At 36.3% G+C, this 13,111-nt stretch overlaps 1 protein-coding gene across 7 annotated transcripts in view; it reads right to left on the reverse strand.

The window, feature by feature from the left end:
• The window catches only part of MARCHF1 (membrane associated ring-CH-type finger 1), a 223,438-nt gene that overhangs the window by 119,299 nt on the left and 91,028 nt on the right, over positions 1-13,111 (reverse strand). For 2 of the 7 annotated variants that reach the window (XM_085058625.1, XM_085058622.1), the window contains exon 3: positions 8,424-8,632. The exons of the other annotated variants lie outside the window; for them this stretch is intronic. In XM_085058625.1, the coding sequence (XP_084914751.1) occupies positions 8,424-8,522 (99 nt within the window). In that variant the 5' untranslated portion in view covers positions 8,523-8,632. The remainder of the gene's footprint in view (positions 1-8,423; positions 8,633-13,111) is intronic. 7 annotated transcript variants of the gene reach the window in all.

Below are 13,111 nucleotides of genomic sequence, written 5' to 3' on the forward strand. Positions count from 1 at the left end.
CAAAACCTAGGAGAAGAGTTGGATAATCTGTTAATACTTCAAAGTAGGCTGAGAGCCATCTTCCATCTTCTTATTAAAGTTACATCATCCCACCGTAGAATGTGAAACAGCTGATGTTTGTATTCCCTTTAAAAGTAAGGTTACACTGTCAAATTACATTCTCCAATATTGAAAATTTTTAAACAATCACAGAAGAATACCTCAAAATAATAAAGTTACAAATGTACATATAAACAGGAGCGAAGGAATGTGTGTATTTTATGAAAATTGTTTCTACAGACAAGAAAAGCCTTTCCAGCAGAGGGAAGACCAGGAGCTGTGACAGACCCTGGGTGATCTCTGTTGTGGTGGAACAATGCCTTCACCTGTAAGCAAGTACAGAATTCAGCAGATCTGCAATAACCACCTCATTTTAAAGGACAAGAATCAACAAGCCTCATGCAATTAGAGTGGTTTATACATGTGCACATTGCAGAAGCTAGAATTGCATTTCTAAGATGCTTGTAACAATTCTCTGAAGACAGGTGTAAAGAACACCCTTCCCCTTCCAAAACTGATGATATGAGCTCAAAGTGCTGTCTGTGTTATACAGAAAATAATCTTTCCCTTTCATGGTAAGATTGAGGAACATTCACAGTATCTTTGAGAAAGACCCTCAAATTGGGCAAGTCTTCTCTGCCTTAGAAAAAAAAAATCACACCAAACTCAGCATTATTCTGTTCATGGTTAGGAAGAATAAATATTACTGGAAATAATAATTTTATATAATTTTATATGCACGAATACACAGGATTTTAAAATTTCTTGTTCAGATAGCTAGATTCACATGAAACTGGAGAAACATATCAGGCTAGCATCAGTTTTGCAAACTGACAGTATTTCAAGCAATTTGAACCTCTATCCTATTGTACCTTAACTGAATAGTTGCCAACAACCCGGTTTCAATGCCTAAGAGCTATCTTTAAACAGAACAACATATGGTGGGGTATATGTAACCATAGAAGGTAATTTTTTAAATACTGATTAGATTAAACAATACTTCTTTAAAATGAGTCTTGGGACAAAGGCTTAGCTGATGACAAAGTTCTGCCTTAGGTAACTTTTATTTGAACTTTATTTGTAACATGCCAACGTGCCAGAAGCATCTGCACCAAGGAGAATAGCTCACAGAATACTGTTCATAATGGAAGTTAGTGTGAAAGGTACCTAGAGTAAATCAACTGGTATTCAGCTTCCTGAACTGTATCTAATTCCTGGTACCCCATTCAGCCTCCAGGTTTGGGCACTACAATACATTCTGCAAACTGTCTCAGTTACAGCCACTGCTTCAATATAATTCCAGACCCAAGTAAGTCATGAAACTAAAGTGTGGAAGCATATAGCCGAAGACAAGACAAACAACCACTAATTAAAGATGGGAAATTTTTGTGTTCATGGCTTCGTTTGTTGGGGTTTTGCATTTATTTTAAAAAGCACAATTTACTATGAAAATTCTACATTTACTTTTAATATGGAAATCCTTCCTCTGTAAAACCTCAGATTAACTTTAGAGAGAAATTCAAACTAAATGAAATCTGAAGCCCAGTATTTTAAACGGAAAGCCATTTTAGAGCAGGAGAGGAAAAACACACACACAAGCCCAATTCAATTTATTGGAACTGGGAATTTCAGTGATAAAAGGAATTACAGATGCTCTCTTCATGAGACTTGTAGTCAAATGTCAGCAGCAGCAAAAGGCATGTGCCAGCAGATTGTAAGCACTGGCTACAAACGTAAAGAGGCAGAAGGCTACGGAGGTATGGAATCTTAATCTTCAAATCCTTAATCAGTGAAAAGATCAATTTTAAAATCAATACTGGTATTGGACACATAGTCAATATACAGCAACCCAAACTGGGAAAATACGTTTTTATAGACTATTCATAAAAAGCCTGACCAAAGAAAAAATACTATGCCGCCAGTAGCCTTTGCATAATCTTATCAGGAAAAGCAGCCTATTAAGAACTGCATTATCCCAAAGCATGCTAATGAAAGCACAGCAAGGAATCTTTTAATTTTTTACTGGTAGCACAGTAATGCTTTTTATTCACAGAAATATAAAAAAGGTACAAGGTTTCAAAATTATTATAACAAACCTAGCAAGTTTGGTAACATTTCCCATTTGTATCATTGCCATGAAATTGCTTGTCATAAGAATCACATGACAGACCAAAATAATGACAGTTCCCAAACAGAGACCAAAAGACTTACTGATAAAGAACTTAATTTTCTAAAGCATCCTAAAGATAACTAAGCATGCCACAGTCTGATTTACGGATGTACTTTGGGAGCACTTCAACCATAGATCACAGCAGCAATCTATCACCACAAAACCACAGAAAAACTTCGCTAGGAACCAGTGTCTTATAACTGCACATACAGTTGGATTTTCAAGCAAATGTAGCATAGAAGTCCAAACCATGGTCATGTCATTGACCATTTTGAGAAATACCATATAATATTGACAATAAACAGGATTTGAGATTTTGTCATGAATTGTATGTGACATCATGTTCAACATGAGCTTTACATTAAGCAAAACTATCCAGGGAAAGCAATACATGTCAGATTACATCAGGAATCTGATTCATATGCTAGAGGTTCCCCTCCACATTCTCCCACCCCCACATCTATTGCTGAATAAAAAATTATACCTCCCAAAAAGACTGTAATTACATGACTCTTTTCAGGCAGCTGTCATTGAAAACAAACATCCTTACCCTTTCTTTAAAAAAAATAATCCCAGTGTATTTTAGGTAATAAATGACCGTATCTACTTATCTGTTAAATTACACCTAAGAAATTTTAGAATGTGAGATAATTAGCTATAACACCAAAACCGTCTATCTGGCTTATGAATTATTTCCTCAACATCCTGCAATTCTAAGACTTTTATTCCTTGCATTACATACCTTAAGCCATTTCATCAGCACTGGTATAAGTGAAATTATCACGCATAAGGAGTTACACTATTTTCAACCTTTGGTAAAGTGATCTTAACTACACTAAATATTATGCCTCCCTATATAAGAGTAAAAACAAAACCAAAACAAAACAAACCCCCAAAACCCCCAAAACAAAACAACCAGAGAAAAAAATCTATAATAAAACACAAGACATTGCTTAACTTAAGGTTGTAAGGCAACAAAACAACATTGACATATGAAACCTTTACTTTATTTCCTTAATTACAGACCTTTCAAGTATCAAGTATCTCTGTATGTACTTCACAACTGCCATGAAAATAATTTCATAGAAATGTATAAGCACTTTCTTTGTAGCACATAAGTAACTGTATACCTTTAAAAATATTTAATCTATCATCACATCTATGTAAAATTAATTAACAAGTGAGATAACATAGATGAATGTAAAATAATTTATTTCCATCAATAACATTTAGCTACTGCTTCCTCCCTTAAAACACATGTCAATACCTCCTAAACTACTTACAAGCCATAAGGTAAACATTTGCAGTTATTCTAGTCTGGCGCTTAAAATAAATGTTAGCAACTACTCAAAAGTAGCATTCAAAAGACCCTTTAGGTTTCAGTCTCAATTCTGACTTAAAGATCTGCTTACAAAAAAAACCCATGCTCTACACAGTAAATGAGCATACGTAATTTCGAGCAACACTTTTTTTTTCTTTAAGGTACAAGCTGTACAGAAAAAAACTACCAAGTTCAAATCCAATTTACTATAATCCTTCATAAATAGCAAGTATTTCCCTGGCACCATTTAAAGCCTTCAAAGTTACAGGTCTCATTCTTATTGCTTTTGAGAAGGCAGAACATGAAAACACTGCTAAAGAACAGACAGGTCCAAAGTTTCCTTCACAGCACAGAACTGTGCAGGGTGCAGAGCTAAATTTCATGACAAAGTACAATACACAGAGAGTTGTATTGTACAATATTGTACACACACAGTACACTCACAGCAGAGTGAGGACTCCTCCTTGCATCTTATTACATTCTATGAAGTTCTGTGAAGGAAACTAATAGCCATCATCACCTCTGCCAGAGCAATAAAATCTGTTAAGACCAGAGAAACACAGTAGGCGTAAGTAGAAAACCAGTCACCAGTTCAGAGCAAAGAATCAAAACTAAAAATAAAGCAACAATAACATGGCTAATTTGTTACTTTTTAACTACATAATATCAAATTTTGTAACATCTTTAGGATATTGAGTTAGGTTTTGGGGCAACAGAGTAAGACTCATCACTATGACAAGCAAGTTACACTGGCATATCAATATGTCTAAAAGCCATATAACAAAGGCTATTTTGTTGGGGTTTTCTTCTTTTACTCAAAGTCTTGCAAGATAACCAAATGAAGTTTGACTGATACCTATCACTGTGTTCTTTGTTAAGGTATCTTCTACTCTAAATTGTTACACTCAGATAACATGTAAATTTTCCAGTACCATGTATTGAAAACTGATTAAGTTGAATAGGTGTAGTATTTACAAATTTAGTTTGGCATCAAGAAGGATCTTCTTTAGTATATCATGACAATATTTGGCTTTTACAAACTTACTCCTACCACTCTAAATATACAACATTCAAGTCTGACTTTCCACAGTAGTCATGGCAGTTTATTCAATGAGCCTTGCAAACTCTTGGTTAGTGTTAAGATAGTATTTTTGTTGACCTTCACTCACTTGCCCTATCCAATTTTCTCACTGTATGAAATTTTCTTTATGTACTTAACTCACTTTAGAATAATAATTCATGTCCATACATACACAAGACAATGCAAACTGAGGCTGTTTTATGAACTTCACAGTGTATGTTCTCAGCTAAATAATAAAATGTTGAGCCAGAGCAGGCATTTCATCAACCATGTTCTTCAGGAATTATATACATTTCTTTCACCTTTTTTATTGTTGTAGAGAAAATCAACCAGAAGTTCAAGGTAACTGCTGACATACTATATACCTATAAAATCGGAGTCATATAGTAATATGACACTGGTCTCAAGGCACTGAAATCCATGTATTTAAAAAAACTTACTTAATGTGGAGTCCTGATGACATAATTTGATCTTTAGGCTATGACTTAATTCACTTTGAACAACAGTTCTATTAGTAAACTTTTCTGAAAACAGACACTCAGAGGTTTTTCTCTTTCCCAGAAACCCAATTCCACACTTCACTATAAACTTATGATATTTCTCAAATATTGAAGAAAGCTGAATTAACTGCTTAATAAAAAAAATAAAACAAAAAAGCCCACATCATGTTGTGAATGCACTTTATACTTTGGTCTTCATTTCTGCAAGAAACGTTTCCAACCACATTACCAAAAGAGTATGAAGGACAGTTTGTCCACTTAAATGTTTGGGGCAAAACTAGTGGCTTTAATGGCTGCTAAGCTTTCCTAAAATCAGTGAAACAAACTAGTAGATTATATCTCTGTATTGAAATGTAGTGTACAGCTGCTGCAACAGGTTATTCAGCACCTAAGCATTTTCATTGCTTCATTATGGAAAAACCTATCTCATCTTTAGGCTATATTCAAAGTGGCTCTATAGCTAAATTTTATGTAAATTCCGTCATTAGCTACAACTTCAGCTAGTTATTGAGGCAAATAACTGAAAAACTGCAGAAATAGACAGGACCAAAGTTTTTGCTCCAACAAAGGACACTGCATAGAAAGATTCCCTGTAAACACTCCCTCTAGCCACTGTTACCCCACCTCTGCTCCTAATATTGGCCAGAGGTACACCATGGGCACTTGTGGCTCCTAAGCGATTCTGCACTTAATATTCTTAATGATAGATCAGCGTTTGGCAACCATCTATAACTGTGCACACACACTATTCAAATCTTCAGATAAAGCATGTGTATGAGCATCTAAAAATCACAGAAAAGCACTATAGAATGAGTTGCATCATTAGGAACCTCAGCTGTACATGACTAACTCAGGAAGATTTACAAATTCACCATGAACTTGGAAACAGTTCGCTGCATCGAGCTCTGCAATTAGACAGAAGATGAACTCTTCATAAATTTTAATGCTATTGTATGGACATCACATGAAATTCATTAGCAATAACAGGATGTGGCATACAATCCTAACAATTGTTATCCTAGCAACTGGAAGACCTTTTAGACATTTCCTTTTTTCATGTCTTCCTGAACCTGAACCAGCTTGAGACTCTCAGCTAGAAACCCATTTAACTACTTTATTTATCTCTCACCTCAAAAAGCCTGCTAATGAAAAGGCAGAGGAAGCAGGCACTTGCACAAATAATATCAGAATATGAAGAACCCAGAATAGCCTCACCAACACAGACAGAAACACTGAGTACCAGCAAGGAAGTTCCCTTTGTGAGAACCATCCTGTGCAGGATTTGCAGGGGTAGACCACCATCTACACAAGCCTGAGCAATCTCTGTCTAGACAATAAAAAGGCTGGGTCACTACTCCCAAATTACATCCACAAAACAAGCCTGAACATTGTCATAATTTACATAAGTAGATACTATGGGAAAAACAATCTTTACTGCTTGAGCTACTGTCTCCGTCAATAGTAACAGAGAGTTTTCACACTGTATGAATTCCAGCCATAAGCCTTATGGGATGAGCAGAAATTTGAGCAGAATGATTAGGCTCTGACCAGCAAAGAGCAGTTCAGCAGATACATTTCAATGAGTACCATGTACTTTGAGTTTGGTTGGGAGTTTTGCATGGTTGGTGTTTGGTATTTTTCATATTAATTTTAGAAGAAAACTTTAATGAACTTAGTTTTCTGTGCCATTTTGCTCTTTTCTGATATATAACTTCCACAACATACAAGAAGAAACCAGAGTCTTGCTGAAATGATGCCACCCAGACCTCACAGGGAAAAAAAAAACCAAACAGAAAAGTGTATGAGATGATTCTCACAGTTCAGAAGCTCCACACTTCCCCCACCCCTCTAAGTTAATTATCACATTTATCTGACTCCTGTGTGAATATTACATGTATTCTTCAGTTAAGTCTAATGATCAAATTAAAACAAGAATGCTAGAGACCATTTTAAGCCAGGTAACACGATATATTTCTGCTTTTCACACCTTAAACCTTAATATGAAGAACAGTTTTCACCTGAACCTTCATCTTTAACCAATTAATGGAAGAATAAAAACAAACCAAAGGTTTTCCATTTCAAGACACAAACCCCAAAATATTATGAACTCTGATGACTGTTCTACCACTTAACAAGCGGACACTACTTCCAGAGAAGGATGCTACTTATACCAAAGTGCTCAAACAAAAACCAGAAGAATAATCATATTCAGTGAACTTGTCATTGCCAAATAATGAACAAAAATATTATCCTTAATTTAAAAATAAAAATACCCCAAACAATACTTTCCCACAGTCATACAGACCTGTTATGAATATCAACCATCTGTTGAACTTAAAAATTTCCTGAAAACTATATGACACAAACCACAAAAGGAAAGACTTCTTTCAGGGATGCAGTTTGTCACAGTCTCAGACAATAGCTAAAAAACACCATGTTTGTTTTCCCAATAGTTCCTTGCTTTCCATACAGCAAGAGGAAAAGAAAAGCACAGAGACAAGAAACATGTCTACAAAAAGCAGGTGCCTACGTTATATACATTTACTGCTGTATCTATCAACAGACTACTTATGTTTCAGGTTTGGAAGGGATGTTGTTTTTTTTTTGGTCTTGCACAGTACATGTTTAATCTATATATACCAAAAGAGATTCCCAAAGGTAAAAACACCATTAAAATTGCACAGATTTTCTGTACTTTTTTGTACTAACCATTAATATAATATGAACCTACAGTTTCTTCTTAACTGGGAGACAACAGGATACACTATTTCCTGATGAAACAACACGTTTGTATGCATATGAATCAAAGAAAGTCAGTCAAGAGATAAAAAATGAAACACTGATGCCTTTTAAATGGTAAAAAGACTAAGTTATAGAGCTTATGCCTACAACACGTGTATTAGAAAGACAGGCTTTAGTACAATATTTTTGTTGGTTTTAAACAAAGATAGGAATTTTACTAAAACTACTTTTTCATCCAACCTATTATAAAGAAACTGTTACTTGACAGCTTATAAGGAACAATGACTGTCAGCACTAGCAGGCTGTTATGAATATCATTTAAATGAAAATGCTAAAACCCCCTAATGCAGTTTGTAACTTCCTTCATTTATTCATTTTACTTTTGCAATAGGCTCCTTATCTCTGTAATGCTGAGGTGCTGCTATCACAGCATTGCCTGCAGTGTTCTAAAGCTGCACCCCTAAGCACTCTGCAATGCTCCAGCAACGCCGCATCCTGCTCCGCAGCCAAACCCACTGCCTACCAGAGGCACACTCACCCTATCGGAGCAAATTGAAACCTTCCTCTTACCTCGACTTCCTTGCTCTTCTCTTTGTTTGTGCCCATTGAACTTCTCCCATTGCTGGCAGTCTCCCGCGCTGGAACTACAGAAATCTGCTGGAGTGGCATTTTTACAGAGCTGCAGGTTGCCAGTACCTGTTTGGATGCCTTATATCTTCACTCCCCCCGAGTAGCCCACCTGTATAATTGTTCATATCCTTTCTTTGCCAAGCTCAGCTCTAAATAAAAAGGGGAAAATGTTATTTGAGAAACGGTGTAGCCAGGGTCTTCCATCCAAAGAAAAAAAAAAATCAACAAAGCAGAGCAAATTGCAAACACAAGCGAGACACAGCAAACAAAGAAGTAAGGCACAACAATCCAGGGAGTTTCACATGCTTAGACTGATGAGTTGCTGCAAGTCTGTGTCCCTGGAGCACCCCGTCATGCCACTATCCCCCAAGAGCACTGTGGGAGACAATTCAATTTCTGTGTTACCTAATAACTGTCATGGAAACCAAGGAAACCCAGGTCTCACAGGCCCTTATTAGCAATCGCTTCCCGCTAACGGCACAGGCTCCCACATTTGCAGCAGCTGCCACTTCTGCTTTTGTTTCCCATCCGATTCCACAGGAGTCCACTAAGCACCCCCAGACACTGCCTCGTGCTCACTAGGTACAGCAGCAGAAGGCTGAAAAGCTTAGTGTCCTATTTTGGAGCCAAAATCTCCTCCTTTAAAAGCACAGGATAGCTTGCTGTGTCCTTCATGCGTCTACAATAATCTGCTTAGGTCAAAGGATCTGCCTTGAAGTGAGGAGTATCGGTGAGCAAATGAGGTGTAAAAAGGAAGACAAGACTGGGAGGGATTGCAAATGTGCCTTTCTGAGGGTGATAGTAAAACGTTAACCCTTTGCTGCACTTGTCCTTTCCCGAGACATCACCAGAAGCCAGCTCAGCAGGACAAGCCAGAGGCAGAAACACACGCGCTGTTATAGTAGTCGCACACACTCTGAGAATGTCTTTTATGCGAGCTTCTCCCTCCCAGCAGCTTCAGTGCTCTCAGTTATCACGAGCAAAACACTCAGAAAAACTGTTTCAGCATTTCTCCTCTCCTTAAAATACAAAACAATATAAGTCCCATGCCTTGTATTACAAAAATGGATATGAAGAAAGGAAACTCCTAACATTTATACTTCTTTAAAAAAATCATTATTCTTCATAAGTATTAGGAATGCCAGCAAAATGTATTTTCATTAAAAATAGTAAAAAAATTAATAGATCAGAAGTCACATTCTTAGCACTGTACAAATAATACAGGAATGAAAGGAAAAAAAAATCCCACACCAAGCACCAACAATGTTTTAATATGTTCTCAATAAGAGAAAAAAAATAATACCCAAGCCCTGAAATACATCATCTTTATTTCTAGCTGTACACAATACCACTTAGAATTCTGACAAGCAATAATAGCATTATAAACAGCCTGGATTCTCTTATGAAGCCAGTGGGGAGGATTTAAAATACTGTTGATTCACTACTCCTGTACTTTAGTTACTATTTCTCAGTCTGAGTTAATAGAGCTTACAAGGGACTAGCCTGAGATAAATTGGGATCTGGTTCAGGTTGCTACCCCAGTTTTACATCACTGATTTAAACTAAGGTATATTGACAGGCTATAATAGAAGAATTTATGAATGCATTAGCAAAGAAACATAATCTGTACTAGAAGATCAGAGATGCTGCAAGATACATGTGTATATGTGCACATTTATATATTTATATATTTATAATATAAATATTCTATATATCTATAGTCATGGACTGGAATTACAAGGAATAAAATTAAGTCCATTGCCATTTACACAGTTCCTTTTACACATTTTTAGTTATATTTCACATGCTTATTCCATTTCTAATTTCCAAAATTAGTTTGAATGTAAGTTTAAAAAGCTTCCAATGTACACAGGAAGGTTTTCCTGAATTTCAAATATCAATAAAGAAAAAAAGACAAGCTCCAGCTCTACCAAGACAGTGGTAAATCAAAAATTTATTCCAGAAGTATTCAAAGACAAGAAATGTCATATACTAGGCTGGTAAAGTTTAACTGTTAATCTTAAACTTGACTATAATGTAAAGGAAATTCCTTTTCAGTTTAATAGAAAGTTTTAAAGCTACAGAAAAACTCTTTTCCTTCCTCTGAAGCACAACCAGATTAAGAATTCCTAAACCTGACTCTGCTTTGTCATGATAATCACTCACCTCTTTGATAAAAATATTGATAGAAAAGTAGAGGGTTTGTGGTATTAAAATGGAACCTTCCTGTAAATGTGCTTTCATGTCTAGTTAAGCTTAGAAAAGTCAACCTACCTTTTGATACCATGCCAATAATTCTGCATTTGAAATCATACGAACTTGAGATTTAAGTCAGAGATTTCTGGGTTAACCAGTAATCTCTTTAATCCTATCTATGTCTGTTTTAGTCAGAATAAAGACCTTACAGGGTGTGATGTACTTAGTTCTTTTTAAAATTATGCGTGGCCCCTTTCTTCCCCCACAGTGAACCTATAACATTAATATCTATATAACAAAAAGCCCTAGTTCTAAACAAGGGCTATATTTTAACATTAGATAGGTCCATGCTTGCATTCTGCTTAACTATTTTGCTAATTACATTTTTTCACCACGTGGAGGCTTCAAATTAATGTGCCTTCCCTGTACATATGCTGAACATGGCTCTTCTCAGCCTAAGTACTAAGACAAGTGGCAAGACAATCAAGCCTCACTCTGCTAATACCTAGAAATATAGAGATCACCACTGCTCCATGGTAAGGAAGCTGTTAGAAAATACAGGACATATCCAGATGCACAGCACAAAAGTCAATGGCAGAGGTTGGTTGGGATCATTTTTCATTAAACTTTACTGTTCCATCTTTGCCTTTTCAAGTTTACTATGACAGAATTTTAAAACAGAAAACTTTTGCTAACACCTTTTGTATTAACACCTATGATCTCAGAACAGCAGTACAACATCAGGGAACATCTTAAAGTAATAACAAAATTATTGACTTCAATTTACAATGTATCTTTAGCTCCCAGAGTCCCAAAGTTGTAAACAAAGTATTTTATATATATACGCACAAACCTCTTTGTTAGAAAATGTATCCACTTCGACTCATCCTTCATGGTGATCAGGCTGTGGTGTTCTATTTAAGGAATGTGAATTTTGGCAAATGTACCACCCAAAGAGTCATCATTTCAGAGCCATGCCTCACCTGAAGGGCAGCTGACTGCTGCTCAGTGAAGTATGAAGCTGCTGTGTAAAACAGCATGATAAGGTTTCAGTATTGGGAGGACAACAATAACAAAAGAGAACTGGTCATCTGGAGCAGATGAAAATGACATTGGCAGAGAAGAGAGCTATGTGTTGGGTGTGCATTAGTAATTGATTTATATTAATATAATTCACAGTTCTTGAAGCAAGTAACTACAGAAAAGAGAAGTATCACCCTCCCTCCTCTTGTTTATTGCTTGAAACCCTACTAATCCCAACTCAGATAAACCAAGGAATCCAACTTTATTTTCAGTCACCCAACACATTCCCCTCAGTACACACTTCATGAACAGCACCAGTCAGGTCTTGGTGACCATGAAGGAAACTGAGACAAAAGGAAGAATTTCCTGGTGCCTCATAGCATAGGTCTGCTCCCTAGTTGTGGGCTACCCTGTGTGTTTCTGCTCTTGCCTGCAACACATGAAATCTTTTCATCTATTCCCTCCATGCATAGCTCTGAGGGTACAGTGTCCTCTCTCACACTCAGGACACAGAACATCCTGCACAAAGCATCCCTGCAGAAAACATCCCTGGAAGCACTTTCATAAGAATCTGACAGCAAAAAAGGATCAGAATTATAACCCTACATCCACATACTACATTTTTTGTTTAATTTAATAGGAGCACATTCTCTTCTCACCATACCCATTTACACAAGACTACTGCTTTGAACTATGAAGGGAATCTGATCGCACATGGTTAATGGTTCAACCATGGTGATGCAAGTGTCAATGAGAGAATGAAAAACAGCAATACAACTCCTTTGTACCACAATTGCAAGGAAACAATAGTATTAGTGTACTGCCAGTCCACTGGCAGCTTACATATAATAGCTCTGCTTATATATAATAGCTCTGCCATCACTTACAGAAAAATTTTTACTAGACTCTTGAATTGAAAAAAAAACCATAATAATAAGTTTGCCTGTATAAATAACACTACTGGAAACAGGTAATTCTTGCTCTTTTTCACTCACCTAAAATCATCTTTACATAAGACGTACTGCAGCTATTATATGATCTTTCAGCCAAAAGCTATATTAAAGTTAAAATAAAAACACTGTGGGCATAAAATGCTTACAGTTTGTTCATTTGAACTCCACATTATTTGTCAAAAAGATACACTGGCTAAGAGTACACAATATACAAGAAGATACAGACGTATATAACCTATATAGTCCTGAGATTTAGGAAAGACTTTCACTTTCCTCAAAAATTAAACAGAAGAGTTACAAACACCATGTATGCTATGCTCCCCTTACAATCTAACAGGGATAGCTTCTCTTGTCATCACAAGTTAAGGTACAGAGACAGAAGTCTGAACTCCACAGCAGCTGTGGAAACAGATGGATACTAGTGCTAAATAATCATCAACTGCGATGAATACAGTC

Source organism: Lichenostomus cassidix, chromosome 4, assembly GCF_008360975.1.
Source record: "Lichenostomus cassidix isolate B80296 chromosome 4, HeHo_3.0, whole genome shotgun sequence".
NCBI classification, from domain to species: Eukaryota; Metazoa; Chordata; class Aves; order Passeriformes; family Meliphagidae; genus Lichenostomus; species Lichenostomus cassidix.